This window comes from Phoenix dactylifera, chromosome 7 (assembly GCF_051530095.1).
Source record: "Phoenix dactylifera cultivar Ajwa chromosome 7, Ajwa_hap1_PhDact_Kaust_v1.1, whole genome shotgun sequence".
In the NCBI taxonomy this organism is placed as follows: domain Eukaryota; kingdom Viridiplantae; phylum Streptophyta; class Magnoliopsida; order Arecales; family Arecaceae; genus Phoenix; species Phoenix dactylifera.
In genome coordinates, this window is record NC_143196.1 from 10,174,342 (window position 1) to 10,188,109 (window position 13,768).

At 37.4% G+C, this 13,768-nt stretch overlaps 1 protein-coding gene across 10 annotated transcripts; it reads left to right on the forward strand.

Annotated features, from left to right (window-relative positions):
• Window positions 1-4,350: 4,350 nt before the first annotated feature.
• HSP70T-2 (heat-shock protein 70T-2) lies at window positions 4,351-11,546 on the forward strand. 10 transcript variants are annotated; one of them, XM_089924287.1, is made up of 5 exons: window positions 4,544-4,680; window positions 4,943-5,040; window positions 5,189-5,329; window positions 5,518-5,605; window positions 9,537-11,546. In XM_089924287.1, coding segments are annotated over exons 4-5 (1,728 nt in total). In that variant the 5' UTR covers window positions 4,544-4,680; window positions 4,943-5,040; window positions 5,189-5,329; window positions 5,518-5,603; the 3' UTR covers window positions 11,263-11,546. The 10 variants fall into 10 exon arrangements, with proteins under 10 accessions (XP_008810146.3, XP_008810147.3, XP_026666033.3 ...); XM_088701212.2 differs by lacking the exon at window positions 5,189-5,329; XM_088701215.2 differs by lacking the exon at window positions 5,189-5,329 and having other exon boundaries at window positions 4,680-4,720.
• Window positions 11,547-13,768: the final 2,222 nt, after the last annotated feature.

Below are 13,768 nucleotides of genomic sequence, written 5' to 3' on the forward strand. Positions count from 1 at the left end.
AGTTCTGATATTAATGGCATAGATAAGAATACTATAATTGAATCTAAAGATGCTTCTTTCTTTGAAGACATTTTTTCATTTAAGGATAAAATAGAAAAGCATGTAATAGATAGATCTAATGATGCATCTTGTAGTTCGCCATCTAATTCTCTAATTATTCCTAATAATGAAAATGAAAATGAACTTAATGATATTAATGAACTTGGTAAAGGAAAAAGAATTAGAAAAAAGAAAGATTTTGGATCTGATTTCTATACTTTTATGGTTGAAGATGATCCTAAAACTTATAAAGATGCTATGAACTCATTAGATTCTATGTTTTGGAAGGAAACTATTAATAGTGAAATGAATTCACTTATGACTAATAAAACATGGTTTTTAACTGACTTACCACCTGGTAGTAAGGCTTTAGGTTGTAAATGGATATTTAAGAAGAAATTCAGACCTGATGGTTCTATTGAAAAATACAAAGCAAGATTAGTTGCTAAGGGTTTTTCTCAGAAAGAGGGTATTGACTACTTTGATACATATTCTCCTATAACTAGGATAACCACAATTCGTACTTTAATTGCACTGGCTTCAATCCATAATTTGATAATTCATCAAATGGATGTCAAGACTGCATTCCTTCATGGTGATTTAGAGGAAGAGATCTATATGGATCAGCCAGAGGGATATGTGGCTCAAGGACAGGAAAGAAAAGTTTGTAGGTTAGTCAAATCCCTCTATGGTTTAAAACAAGCTCCTAAGCAATGGCATAGGAAATTTGATAAAATAATTGTTTCTTATGGCTTTAAAGCAAATGAATCAGATAAGTGCTTATATTCAAAGTTAGAAAATGATTCATGTATTATCTTGTGTTTATATGTTGATGATATTTTAATTTTTGGTACTGATATGAATATGGTGACTGATATCAAAACTTTCTTGTCTAATAATTTTGATATGAAAGATTTAGGTCAGGCAGAGGTAATTCTTGGTAATAGGATTACCAGAATACCTGATGGTATAATTTTTGATCAATCACAATATATTGAGAAAATATTGAAGAAATTTGATAAGTACAACTGTAAACCAGTGAGTACACCTTATGAGCATGGTTTGAACTTGAAGTGCAATAAAGATGATCCAGTGGCCCAAGAGAAATATGCTCAAATTATTGGGACACTGATGTATGTTGCAAATACAAGTAGACCTAACATTTCTTATGCTATAGGAAAGCTTAGTAGGTTTAATAGTTGCCCTAGTCTTTGTCACTAGGAAGCACTGGATAGAGTACTTAGATACTTGAGAGGTACAATATATTATGGTTTACATTACTCAAGATTTCCCACTGTACTTGAAGGATACAGTGATGTTAGTTGGATCACTGATTCAGTGAATCGAAAAGGAATTAGTGGATACATATTCATGTTGGGTGGTGCAGCTGTTGCTTGGAGATCATCCAAATAAACTGTGATCACAAGATCCACTATGGAGGCTGAGATTGTAGCCTTAGATTCTGCAAGTCAAGAAGCAGAATGGTTTAAAAATCTTATGTCTGAAATGCCTATTATGGAAAAGCCTATATCTGCTATCTCTTTGTTATGTGATAATGAAGCTGCAATTAATACTTGTAGAAATACTGAGTATAACAAGAGAAACAGAAGGCACATTAGTGTGAGACATAAGACTATTAGATACCTAATTAAAAATGGTATCATAACTTTGGAATTTGTTGGATCTAAAGATAACCTAGCAGATCCTTTAACTAAAGGACTGGCTAGAAGCAAAGTCATAGAAACATCAAAGGGGATGGGACTGAAACCCATAAGGAATCATTGACAATGGCAACCTAACCTATTCGGACTGGAGATCCCAAGATGAAAGGTTCAACGGGAAAAACAAGTTGTTTAATGATTAGTTAGCACTATTATAAAATGACTTTATGTCATTTGGTCTCTCCCTGTGATGTGAGTGCTAAATACAGCAGAAGTATACGGAAGAGTTTAAAACTCTGAATGAGTCCGAGTCTATGGCAAGGTGCTGTGCTGCGAGCACCCTTGGAGGACTCACCTATGTGAGTGTGACTGTGTGGTCGCAGTCTATGGGGATAAGGGTTTAACCCCTAGAGCACTCATGAAACTGAGATATTGGTGCATAAGGCCAGAAAAAGCACCACCTATGATGAACCCAGTATTTGCATTTGTCATGGGTGAAGTATATAGAAATCTGAACTAAAGAATTTGGTTCAAAGCTTTTTAGCTACCACTATACCTTTCAGATGAAAATATACTTTCACTAGGTAAAGGTTCAAAGCCGCAAGCTACCTTTATTAAAGTCGTGACATAAACAAGCCCGGTTTGACTATTTTCTGATTTTATAAAGTTTTTTGAAAACATTTTAATCAGGTGGGGGAATGTTAGATTTTTTTTTTTGGTTAAATTAATGATTAAAAGTTTTCATACTTAAAATATATATATTATACATATATATTAACAAGGAAGTATGGCTTGGTGGTTGGCGCGTTGTTTGGGTGGGGATGAGATAACAGGTTCGATTCACCATTCCCTCCTTTTTATTTCTATTACGTAAAGCTCGGTTCTCTTGTGCTCGCTGGGCCTGTGCTTGTCCGAGCCGAGGTTCTCTGTGCCTGTGCTTGTCCGACCAGAGGTTCTTTGCGGCCAAGCTGTGCCTGTGCTTGTCCGAGTTGAGGTTCTTTGCGCATGTGCTTGTGCTCGCTGGGCCCTGCCCCTGCTCGTCCGAGGCTCTTTGCGCCTGTGCCTGTGCTCGCTCGGCCCTGCTCGTCCGAGGTTCTTTGCGCATGTGCTCGTCCGACCTACCTTCTCATCCGAAGCGCGAAGAGCCGAGGTTGTATTTCATTCGTGCTCCTCCAAGAGGAGTCGAGGCCGAGGTCGGATAGGTGTAATGAGCCCAAGGAGCCGAGGTCGGACAACAGGTGCGATAAGCCAAGAGGTACGTGAGTCGTGCTTCGCACCCATAGCACGAGGAGCCACGTCGCTTCCTCGTTAGCACCTCTTCGCAACCGACCTCGCATCCGCTGGCCCTACTTCCAGTGTTTTTTCAAATTTTTTTACCAGTTTCGACCGTTGGATCGGTTTTGGGTCGCGTCTGTCCCGAAGAAGTCTATAAATAGACCTCTTCGGATTAGACAGGATATATAATTGATAACAGAGAACTTCTATTCTCCCTGTTTGCTATTTTTCTTTCAATCAACGGGCTTGCTGCATACTGATTCTGAGTTTGCAGGCTTCTTTGATCTGTGCAAATCATTGAGGCAGAAGGAACAGTGCGAGAGGCTGTTGTATCTCAGGAGTAGAACGCCATCTAAGCCTAGTGCACTGTAAGGCGGCGAAATCTACTTCAAGGAAAGTGACCAACATACCACGCCTCAGCATCTCGGGTTCCATTTTTCCACTTTCTCTATTTATTTTCTCTAAGCCTATTTCTACCTATTATTTGTTGAAGTAGAGTATTATAGATTTAAAATTCTCTGGGACAGTTTATTCCCAACAGCGTTATCTCGACATTTCTCTAGTTTAAACAAATTCAAACTTCCACCATTAGTTTGTTCTTCCTTTATCTAAAAATAGTTCCGCAGGAAGAGAAAATTGGATCTTTTGGTTCATCTGATCTCTTTTCCCATTAGTTTTAACTTAACTTGCTCTTGTGTAGGTTCCTCTTGGCTTTAACTCTCCTCTCCCCCTTCCCCTCTTCTTCCATCTCAATTCCTTTAGATCTGGACCCTTCCAACCCAAGCAGCAATCTCAATAGATATTCAAGAAGGCCTAAAGCATAAAAGAATTTAAGGGGGATCTCCTCCAAGAACAGGGTATGCCAAATTCATACTAATCCATGCTAGAGAAGCTTCTTGCCCCTCTCTTTTACTTTATTTTTGATTACATTCATGCAATGATAATGCTAGCCCTATAATTTGATTGAGATCAATGAAAACTTTCTGCTTCTTGGTGATATATTGGCATGCTCTCTTATTTCTTTGCTTATTTTATCCACAAATTCTACAGAATTTTCAACTGCAAAAATAGCCAAACAGACCCAAAATAATTTATTGAACTTGATCGGATTTCTAACTAATCCATACACAATGTCAGAACAAAATTCATACTCAACTTATAGATCTTATAAAATCTCACCCATCCAGCTATTGACTCAATTGCTGGACTGGACAAGAACTTAGATCAAAACCCCCACCAAGCCCAGATTTAACTGGCCGTCACGAGTTGGCTGGGTCCATCATCCACACGTGTTTACTACCTCAGCACCAAAGCCAGGAGCAAAGGCACACGATCAGCCATCCCCTTAAACGATTGTATACGGAATTATTTTCCTGTGAGGACGGTGATTAAGATGAACCAATCTCATCTGGACGGCAGATGTTTCGTCCCTCATAAAAAATTCTGTACATATATCTGCATAGATTACATTGAAGCATTGATCCACACCATCGACTTTCCTTTTCCGGATGCTTCTGGAACCCGACCCTGCTGCTTCCCATCCCACGAATACTCTCTCCGTCTCTCGGCTCCTCCAGAAGCTCCCATCCACCTCACCCCATTCTTTTATTTCTCTCCTACCCCTCTCGTCAACGAGTGTCGCCATCCTCACCTTCTTCTCACTTGTTTCCTGAGTTCCCACTTCGCTTCTCCAAGTATCAATCAAGTAAGGGCCTTTACTACCCTTTCCTCTTCCTCCTCTTCTGGTTATACCATCTCTCACTCTGTTTTCTTAAAGAATATTTGATATGTATTTCTGATTATGCCGACGTTTTCGACCATGTTGGGTTTGCTCGTGGATGCGTTCGTGTTTGCTTTGTTGATAAAATTCTTTTGTATTTTGTGCGGCTTGAGGTTTTTTGTATTAGTCATTTACTTGCTTCTAGTTTTATTGTTTTTGATGGTCTGCGACGTTCGTGTTTTTGTAGCGTAAGTGATAATACTGGTTGCTCATCAACTTGGTGGCGGGATTCCACACTTCATGTTGTTGGGGTTAATCTTTGGATGATAAGAAAGTGAACTCTGGGTATGTTGATGAGGGATCTGGTCATTGTCTTTAATCATTATTATTAATGTCGATAGATTAACATGCAACTCGAGAGCCCATCTTCCTTGTAAAATTTTCATCATTTTGTTATGTTTTTTTTTTTGTTTTTTTTTTTTTTTGCATTTAGTTATGAAGCATTTGCTGGTTGGGTTCTGAATCCCCTTTTCTGAGCTTAGTGGTTGACCGATACTGGTGGCTGCGATGCTCCATCTGGACTGGTTAAATGCCAATTTTGGAAGAGACTACTCGTCTGGTCTTTGTCAGAATGGTCTAATACGGATCTTTTCCTGGGATATTTAAAATTCTAGTCATGTTCTTATATTCAATATAAGAGCTGACTGGTTTTCTTTATTTGTGAAGATGAACTATTACTTGATCTTCTTGTTTTACAAGAAGATAAGATTGCGCTAGTTGAGGGATTTCATTTGTGACATAGTTTTTCTCTAAATAATACAGGTCTTTTACAAGCTTGCAGATCCTAATAGAGTTGACCAAGTAGTGTCTGGGACTGAAATCAGAGCCAGTAACTACAGGAGAAACTAATGTTGGTATATTAAACTTTGGGGAATAAATTCTTAAATAGATTTTGGTGTGCCAAAACATAGGGCAAGCCCCTGACTATTCTACATGGTTCTGTGTGCTGAGTTAGACATACTATTTCCTTCAATATATTGCATGTCAAGAATAAGTAATCTGTGAATCTTCTTTTGTTGGATGAGGATTTTTGCACTTTTGTTATAGAGATTGAGACATCTGTATTTTTGTGCCATTTTTTTGTTTTGAATGTTGTCACTTGGTGTTCAAATTCAGTACCATGCAAGTTGATTCTAGAAGACTTTTGCTACTTGAATGCCGTGAAAACTATGCTTGAGGGAAAAAGTATTAAAATTTCTGAAACTCTTGGTGCAGTTTTGGTATCATAAAAATGGATGAATTAATAAACTTAAGGTACTTTGGTTGTTTTTGTTTTTTTTTTCTTTTGCAAACATTAATTTTTTGGTCAGCTAGAACTCATGATTTCTAATTGAGAAGTTATTTATAGCATCTTCATGTTTTTTAAAATAAAAACTAAGCATCCCTGTACATAGTTTGTTATTGTTGTAGATTGGATTGAGGAAGTTCTAGAGTAACAACAATAATTTTCTAGAGTAAATCATTTTTTTAGATGAATTTGTAAAATTGTTTATTTCTCATTTGTTTGTACCTGAATGTTCATATTCTGTCTTCATAATCTCCATCTCTATCCACTTAAATTTAAGACACGATCTTTTACTTATTGTCATATCTAACCAACAAAATTTGTTGATTGTATCTTTATATATCTGGTTGATATGAGTAAAAGGTGCTTGGTAGCATATCTGGGTTCATGGTATCTCGATTTTAAATCATTTCTCAGATGTGGATTGAAGACTTTTTCTTTAATAATAAATTTTGATGATTTCATTATTTTGTGCATTGTACTAAGAAATATTCATAGATTTTTTGTTCTCCTAGGAAAGTGTCATTTTGTTTTTTTTTAAAAAAAAACCAGTAAGGTAAAATATTATAAATTAAGTAAAGAATGATATATTTGACCTTTCATCATTTCCTATGATATGTTATCCGATCTGCCAGTGCATACTATGCTGGATAAGCTTCGACAAATATCTGCATCATATGATGGCATGTCCTACAAAATTTTATATTTGTTCCCTTCAGTCATTTTAAAATGGAGCTAAACTTCTAATGGCTAATGCAAAGGCAACTTTCTAAATGGAGCTACAATATAAGGTGTTTCGACTATATGTTACCTTACTAGGAGATATATAGAGTAGGAAATTAGTGACCTTATTAAGGTTTTAAGAGTGGGAAAATGCCAGCTGTATAGAGGAAACATTTTCATTTTGTTTTCCAAAATGAAACAATTAAACAAAGTTGCATCAACCGTCATGAAATCTAACTTATGGACAATACACCAAAATCACAAAAGATGTTGTGAGCAGAGACAGGAAATATTGCTACAACTCCCAGCGCCATAATTGTTGAAAGATTGCAAGGAAATTGATCATATGTCTTAAAGATTCTATATTAATTTGACATGTTTTCTGTTTGACAGTTATCATCATTACTTGCTCCTATTAGAGGGAACAATGTGCTTTTGTACAATAATTTTTGTATAAGATCACACAGAAACAGTTTCTTTAGGTAGTTAATTTCTATTATAACTTTTATTTATTTCTGGCTCAACAATTCCAGTCATGAAATAATTAAATGAATTATGCATATCCTCTAGTCTTTCTGAGAGTATGAAATCCAGTATGGTTTCTGTCCAAGGGCCCTAGAACCAGCAATGGAATTCTTATATAATCTGAGTGTGTTTATGTATGGGGTTTCCTAGGACTCCACATTTGGTAGAATGCTGAGAGTAAGGGCTTTATTCTCTAGAGGACTGTAATATCACATTAAGTGATTGAACTTTATTTTCTTACTCTTAGGTGAAGGGTCCTGATTTGTAACAGATTTTCTTTAGTAAGCTGCAATTCGTATTTGTTAATCAAGGTCGGAGGAATCGGTACCGGGCACCGTACCGGTTCTCTGGCGGGATGACTCGGTACGGGCCGTGTTGGGCCCGTACCGAGAGAGGGACCGTGGGAGAGAGGAAAAGAGAAAGGTCAGGCGGGGGAGGGAGGGCCGGAGGAGGGTGGCAGATGCCGGCACTCCGCCAGTGGAGGTTGGAGGCCGGCCTCGGCTGCGGCCGCTGCCTTAAAAAATTTTGTTTTTGTTAAGCGAAGTCGGTAAATCTCTTGCCGACTTCACTTAAAAGTTGCAATTTTTTTTAAAGCCATGGCTGGACCCTATTTCATTTGAAATAGGGTCAGCGGCTGCGACCTCGCTTTCTATGGCCTCTGCGGGCCTCCGCCGGCCTCTACCGGCAATTTTTTGTAAGGCCATGGCCGAAACCTATTTCATTCGAAATAGGGTTAGCAGTCGCGGCCTTGCTTTCTGCGGCCTCGGCCGGCCCTCTCCCGGATTCTGCCGGCATTTTGCCGGCGTCCCGCACTCTCTCTCTCCCTCCCTACCTCGCTAGCTCTCTTTTTTCTTCTCCTTCTCCTCCTTCGGCTCTGGCTCTGGCTCTGGCAACGGGCTCTGTTTCTGCTGCCGAAACTGTACCGGTGAGCCACCGGTACGATTCGAGATGGCTGGAACCGCTCAGTTCGGGGCGGTTCCGTTGACCCTTTTGTTAATAAATCCTTCTGCCCTTGTACTTCACAAAATTTAGATTTTAATGAGCATTGTTGAGAGTCTCTCCCTTTGTGTAAGGTGATTATGCTATCATTTTCGTTCTCTGACAATCTCATGGGACACTTATGAGTGATGACTCAGGAGAGTCAAAATCGTTACTTTTCTTTGGTGTGAGTGTTGTTCCCCTTCTTGCATAACTCTTCCTAAATCCTTAAATGACCCATTATATCTCTATAGCCATAAATTTATAAGCTATCCTTGTAAGATTCTGAACTTTCTCTGTTTTTGTTACCTGGTAGTTCACTAACAGCTTAGCAGAAAACTTGTAGCAAGCCTGTAAATTTAACATTTCACTACCCCCCGGAAGCTAATCAAAATGATGGATATTCACTCCCTTGAATTTGCATATGTTAAGTTTAATCAAATTTTAAGGTTGGTTGGAAAATACAAGAAATCCATGAATTTATTTTGTCTTGAAGGTCTTGCTCAAACGTATGTCAATACGTAGCATACATTTCACCTGCAAACCTATTAATAACTTGAAAGCCTATGTTTATTTTTCAAATCTAATCTTACGATTTGGTGGTTATGGATGTTATTATAATAATACATAAAGGAGTGAAAGAGTAAGGATAAATTGGTACGACTTTACAAGGAAACAAGTAACACAATTTGGACATCAATTAACTTGGAAATATATGGTTGAAAGGTATCATTTACCGTGGATTCAGAAATATATGCTCCATTTTCTGTGGTTTTGTTATTATATCTTCAGATGTATTGAGAAATTAACTGGGTTGTTGCTCAATAAGTGTAAAGATAAATGGTACATGCATAGTTGCTCGGTAAAAACTGTCTCGGACGCAGTTCAGGGAATTAGTGTGATTTTAGAAATTTGAAAATCACAGATGCATAAAAAAATGTCTAAGCTTGAGAATTTTAACATTATGAATTTTTCAAGTTGACTAGGTGACTGCTACTTACAGTTTCCAAAAATTCTGAAGTGTCATTGCTTTGGCTGCTAGGTTTGACATAATATTGAGTAAACACAATAGTAGATAGGTACCTGCCTATGTTTGCTTGTGATTGCTGTTTGGCTTACTAAAGCAATTGATATACAATGCTTTTCTCAGCCTACTAGAAAATGAGGTTACACTAAGATTGTATGTATGCAAGGTGTTCTTTCATCTTTTTGTATTGTTCTAACAGTATTTCTTGGCTGGATATCTGATACATGTTGTCTCATTGTTCAGGATGGCTGAACAAGTCTACACAGTTGCATCGGATAGTGAAACCACTGGTGATGACAAAGTGCAATTTGCTTTTCCTGATCTTGCAATTGGTATTGATATTGGAACTTCAAAGTGTAGTGTTGCGATATGGAATGGTACACAAGTGGAACTGCTTAGGAATCCCAGAAACCAAAAGCTGATGCGCTCTTATGTTTTGTTCAAGGATGATAGTCCTTCAGGAGGTGTAAGCGAAGAACTTGCTCATGGTGAGCAGGAGATATTCTCTGGAAGTGCAGTTTTTAATATGAAACGCTTTGTTGGAAGAGTGGATACAGACCCAGTGGTTCATGCCAGCAAGACTCTTCCTTTTCTGGTTCAGACTTTGGATATCGGTGTCAGACCATTTATTGCAGCTCTAGTAAATAATGTGTGGAGGTCCACCACACCAGAAGAAGTCCTTGCAATCTTCTTGGTGGAATTGAAAGCCATGGCAGAAGTTCAACTGAAGCGTCAAATCAGACATGCTGTTCTAACTATTCCAGTCTCTTTCAGTCGCTTCCAGAAATCCAGGATTGAGCGTGCCTGTGCAATGGCAGGGTTGCATGTCCTTAGGCTTATGCCAGAGCCTACTTCTGTAGCACTTCTATATGCACAACAGCAGCAGCAATCTTTACATGAGAATATGGGTAGCGGCACTGAGAAAGTTGCTCTTATATTCAATATGGGTGCAGGATATTGTGATGTTGCTATAACTGCTACAGCTGGAGGAGTTTCTCAGATCAAAGCACTGTTGGGTTGTACTGTAGGTGGAGAGGATATCCTTCAAAATGTCTTGCGTCACCTTCTGCCAAACTTCGACACCTTCTGTGCTAATCACAGTATGGACAAGATCAAAGCAATGGGATTACTGCGTATTGCAACCCAAGATGCAATTCACAAACTCTCCTCCCAGCCCAGTGTGAACATCGATGTGGATTTGGGTGATGGAAATAAAATATGCAAAACCTTGAATTGCTCAGAGTTTGAGGAAGTGAATGGCAATCTGTTCGAGAAATGTGAGAAACTTATAATGCAGTGTCTAGTTGATGCCAAATTGACTGCAGAAGACATAAATGATGTCATACTGGTCGGAGGGTGTTCCAACATTCCCAAGATCAGAAGTCTGGTGCTGGGGTTGTGCAAAAGAGAGAATTTATATGAGGGTATAGACCCACTGGAGGCTGCAGTCTGTGGTGCTGCACTAGAAGGAGCTGTTGCTTCAGGAATTAGTGATCCTTCAGGGAGCTTGGATTTGCTAACCATACAGGCAACCCCTCTGAACCTTGGCATCCGTGCGGATGGAGATGGCTTTGCAACAATCATAAACCGGAACACAGCGATTCCTGCAAGAAAGGACATGCTGTTTACGACAGCGCATGACAACCAGACGGAGGCCCTAATTGCTGTTTATGAGGGAGAAGGGAAGCAGGTGGAAGACTGCCAACTCTTGGGTTACTTCAAGATCACTGGGATTCCCCCAGCACCAAAAGGGGCTGCTGAGATTAGTGTTTGCATGGATATCGATGCTTCGGATGTGCTTAGAGTGTTGGCTGGTGTTATTCTGCCAGGTACCCAGAGTACTGTTTCACCTTTCATTGAAGTGAGAATGCCAACACTGGGTGATGGTCATGGCTGGTGTGCACAGGCTCTTGCTAAAATGTATGGTTCTACTCTCGACCTAGCTACCATTCCAAAGAAGTTGCAGTAGTGAGTAATATAATGGCAATATGTTGTCTCCACTTTTTACTTCCTTACAAAAACGTGTGTTCGCTTCATGGTTGGTTTATGATGAGACTTTTAGACCTGTTCTTGTTGTCTAATTGTCCCTGTGGCTTATAGCATCTCAGTTCAATCTGTTATCACCACACTGAATATTGTTCACCTATCAGTGGAGCTTCCTTTTCCACTAGCAATTTTCAGATTTTTCTTAATTGGACTTGGTGGGTTGTATTAATGTCTAATTGCATGAAGCAATGTTATTCTCCCTGTCCAGTGTTTTTCTTCTGGTGGCTAAGATTCTGTGTTCCACATGGATCTCATTATTAAGGGAGTGTCGCAATGATTATGCTACATATTATGATAATTGGAGAATATTGTATCACATTGTTGGATCTTTTAGTGAAAAATAGATGCTGTACTTGTCCAGCAAGATTTTATCGTGGGACAAGGGACAATTCGTTGATCCATATGCAATAGTTTTAATTCCTTAAAAATTAAAATTATATTTTTAGATTTAAATAAAATTCTAGTCTATTTTTTTAGTTGATACATATCATAAATTTTATTTTTTAAAAGAATTAATTTAGGTAGGTCTATAATTAAATCTTTTTTAATTATTTTTGAAATAAGTTTCGTGCTATGAGCTAGTTTACGATGCCATAACTAACTAGTTTTACTGATCTTGGCATGATTATCAAGTATTTTTTATTGATAAATGGTCAAAATTGATTAAGTATATATTATCAAGTCTATACAAAGTATATAGAAGATTCAAAAGAGACTGTAAATTTTTTATCACATAATTGATTTATGCTTAAGAAAATATGTTTTAGACTATCTATTAGTAAAATATGTTCAATCAATGAAGGGGAAGTGATATAGATTTTACTAACTTTAATAATCTTTTTTTTTTTGCCGTTGTCGCTAAAGGTGGCTGCTCCTTTCTCTTTTCTTTCAAAAAAGATGAATCTTTAAAATGTGTCTAGAGCATCCACTTTCGAAGTACTATTTTCTGTCTGCTTCATGAGTTGTTAGACACGCCTACAACATAAAATTTAAGCTTTTATTTTAGATACCGAAGCTATTTTGAGTTCTTGCATGTTAGTAATAATGGTTTCATTTGGAATTCATATTTTCTTAATAGCAACTTTACCGATTAGATTATTTGCTTTATAATTATAGATAAGGTATTTGTGCCTATTATTTCCATAGTTAAAATATGTTATCTTTTTTGTTTGATTATTTGAAGATTTGATGAATATTTTTTTTAAAGATTTCTACTTTAACAGAGGATTATAGCCAAGTCCTACTTTATCAAACATAGCTTGTTGGCTATCTAAAATCATATTTAGTTTTTCAAAACTTAAAGTAAATCTTTCAACTATTGATTTCAGTTTAGTTACTTCTTTGATCATCTGATTTTCTTCTAGTAAAACTTGTTTAGTTTTTAATGCCATTTATTTTCATTTATAAGGATTGATTTTTCAACTTAAGTTCTTTATTCTTTTGGCTAATCGTTTTACATTTATCTAATAAATCATAAAAAAACTTTCTGAAGTTCATCAACAGTAAAATTATTTAAGGGTTCAGAACTTACCTTACCTTCATGGGCCATGTGGCATAGGTTTGGTATTTCTTGGTCATCTTCCTATGAACTGGATTGGTAGCTGTCACTTTATGTAGCGACTTGCTTTTTTCTTTGGCTGTTTCAGAGTTTTCTTTGGCAGTGGGAAGTCCGCTATGAAGTGGTCAGGTTTTTTTGCATTCAAAATATATTAGCTTTTCTTTGCTCTTCTTTAGCTAAAGACCCTCTTCTTAATCCTTGCTTTCTTCTCATAAATCTTCTGAATCTTCTTGCAATGAGGGCCATTTTCTCATCACCTTCAGTATAATTAGATTCTTCGCTCTGTTCTTTTTGTTGAACAATTGATTTGAGAGCGATGGTTCTCCTTTTGTTTGGCTCATCATTTTCAAGGTTTTGCTTTATGGACAACTTGTGAGTCATCAGGGAATTCAATAGTTCTTCTAGAGGAAGGGTATTGAGATCCTTTGCTTCTTGGAGGATAGTAACTTTGACTTCCCATATTCTTGGCAATGACTTGAGAATCTTTCTTACCAAATTACGGTTAGAATAGAATTTACCAAGGCTTTTAAAACTATTTAAGATATTTGTAAAATGAGTAAACATATCGGATATAGACTACTAGGTTCCATTATAAATAGTTTATAATTATGTACAAACATATTAATTTTAGACCTTTTAACCTGGTTAATACTTTCATGAGTTACTTTCAGCCTATTGCAGATTTCTTTAGCAAAAGAGCAAGTGGATATTCAATTTAATTCATTAGCATCTAAGGAGAAATATCAAACATTCATAGCCTTAGCATTTAGTATGCCATTTTTTTATCCAACTCATCCCATTCTCCTTTAGGTTTTGGAAGAGACACACCATCAATTATTTTTATGGGTGTGTGAGGACTATTTACTATGAC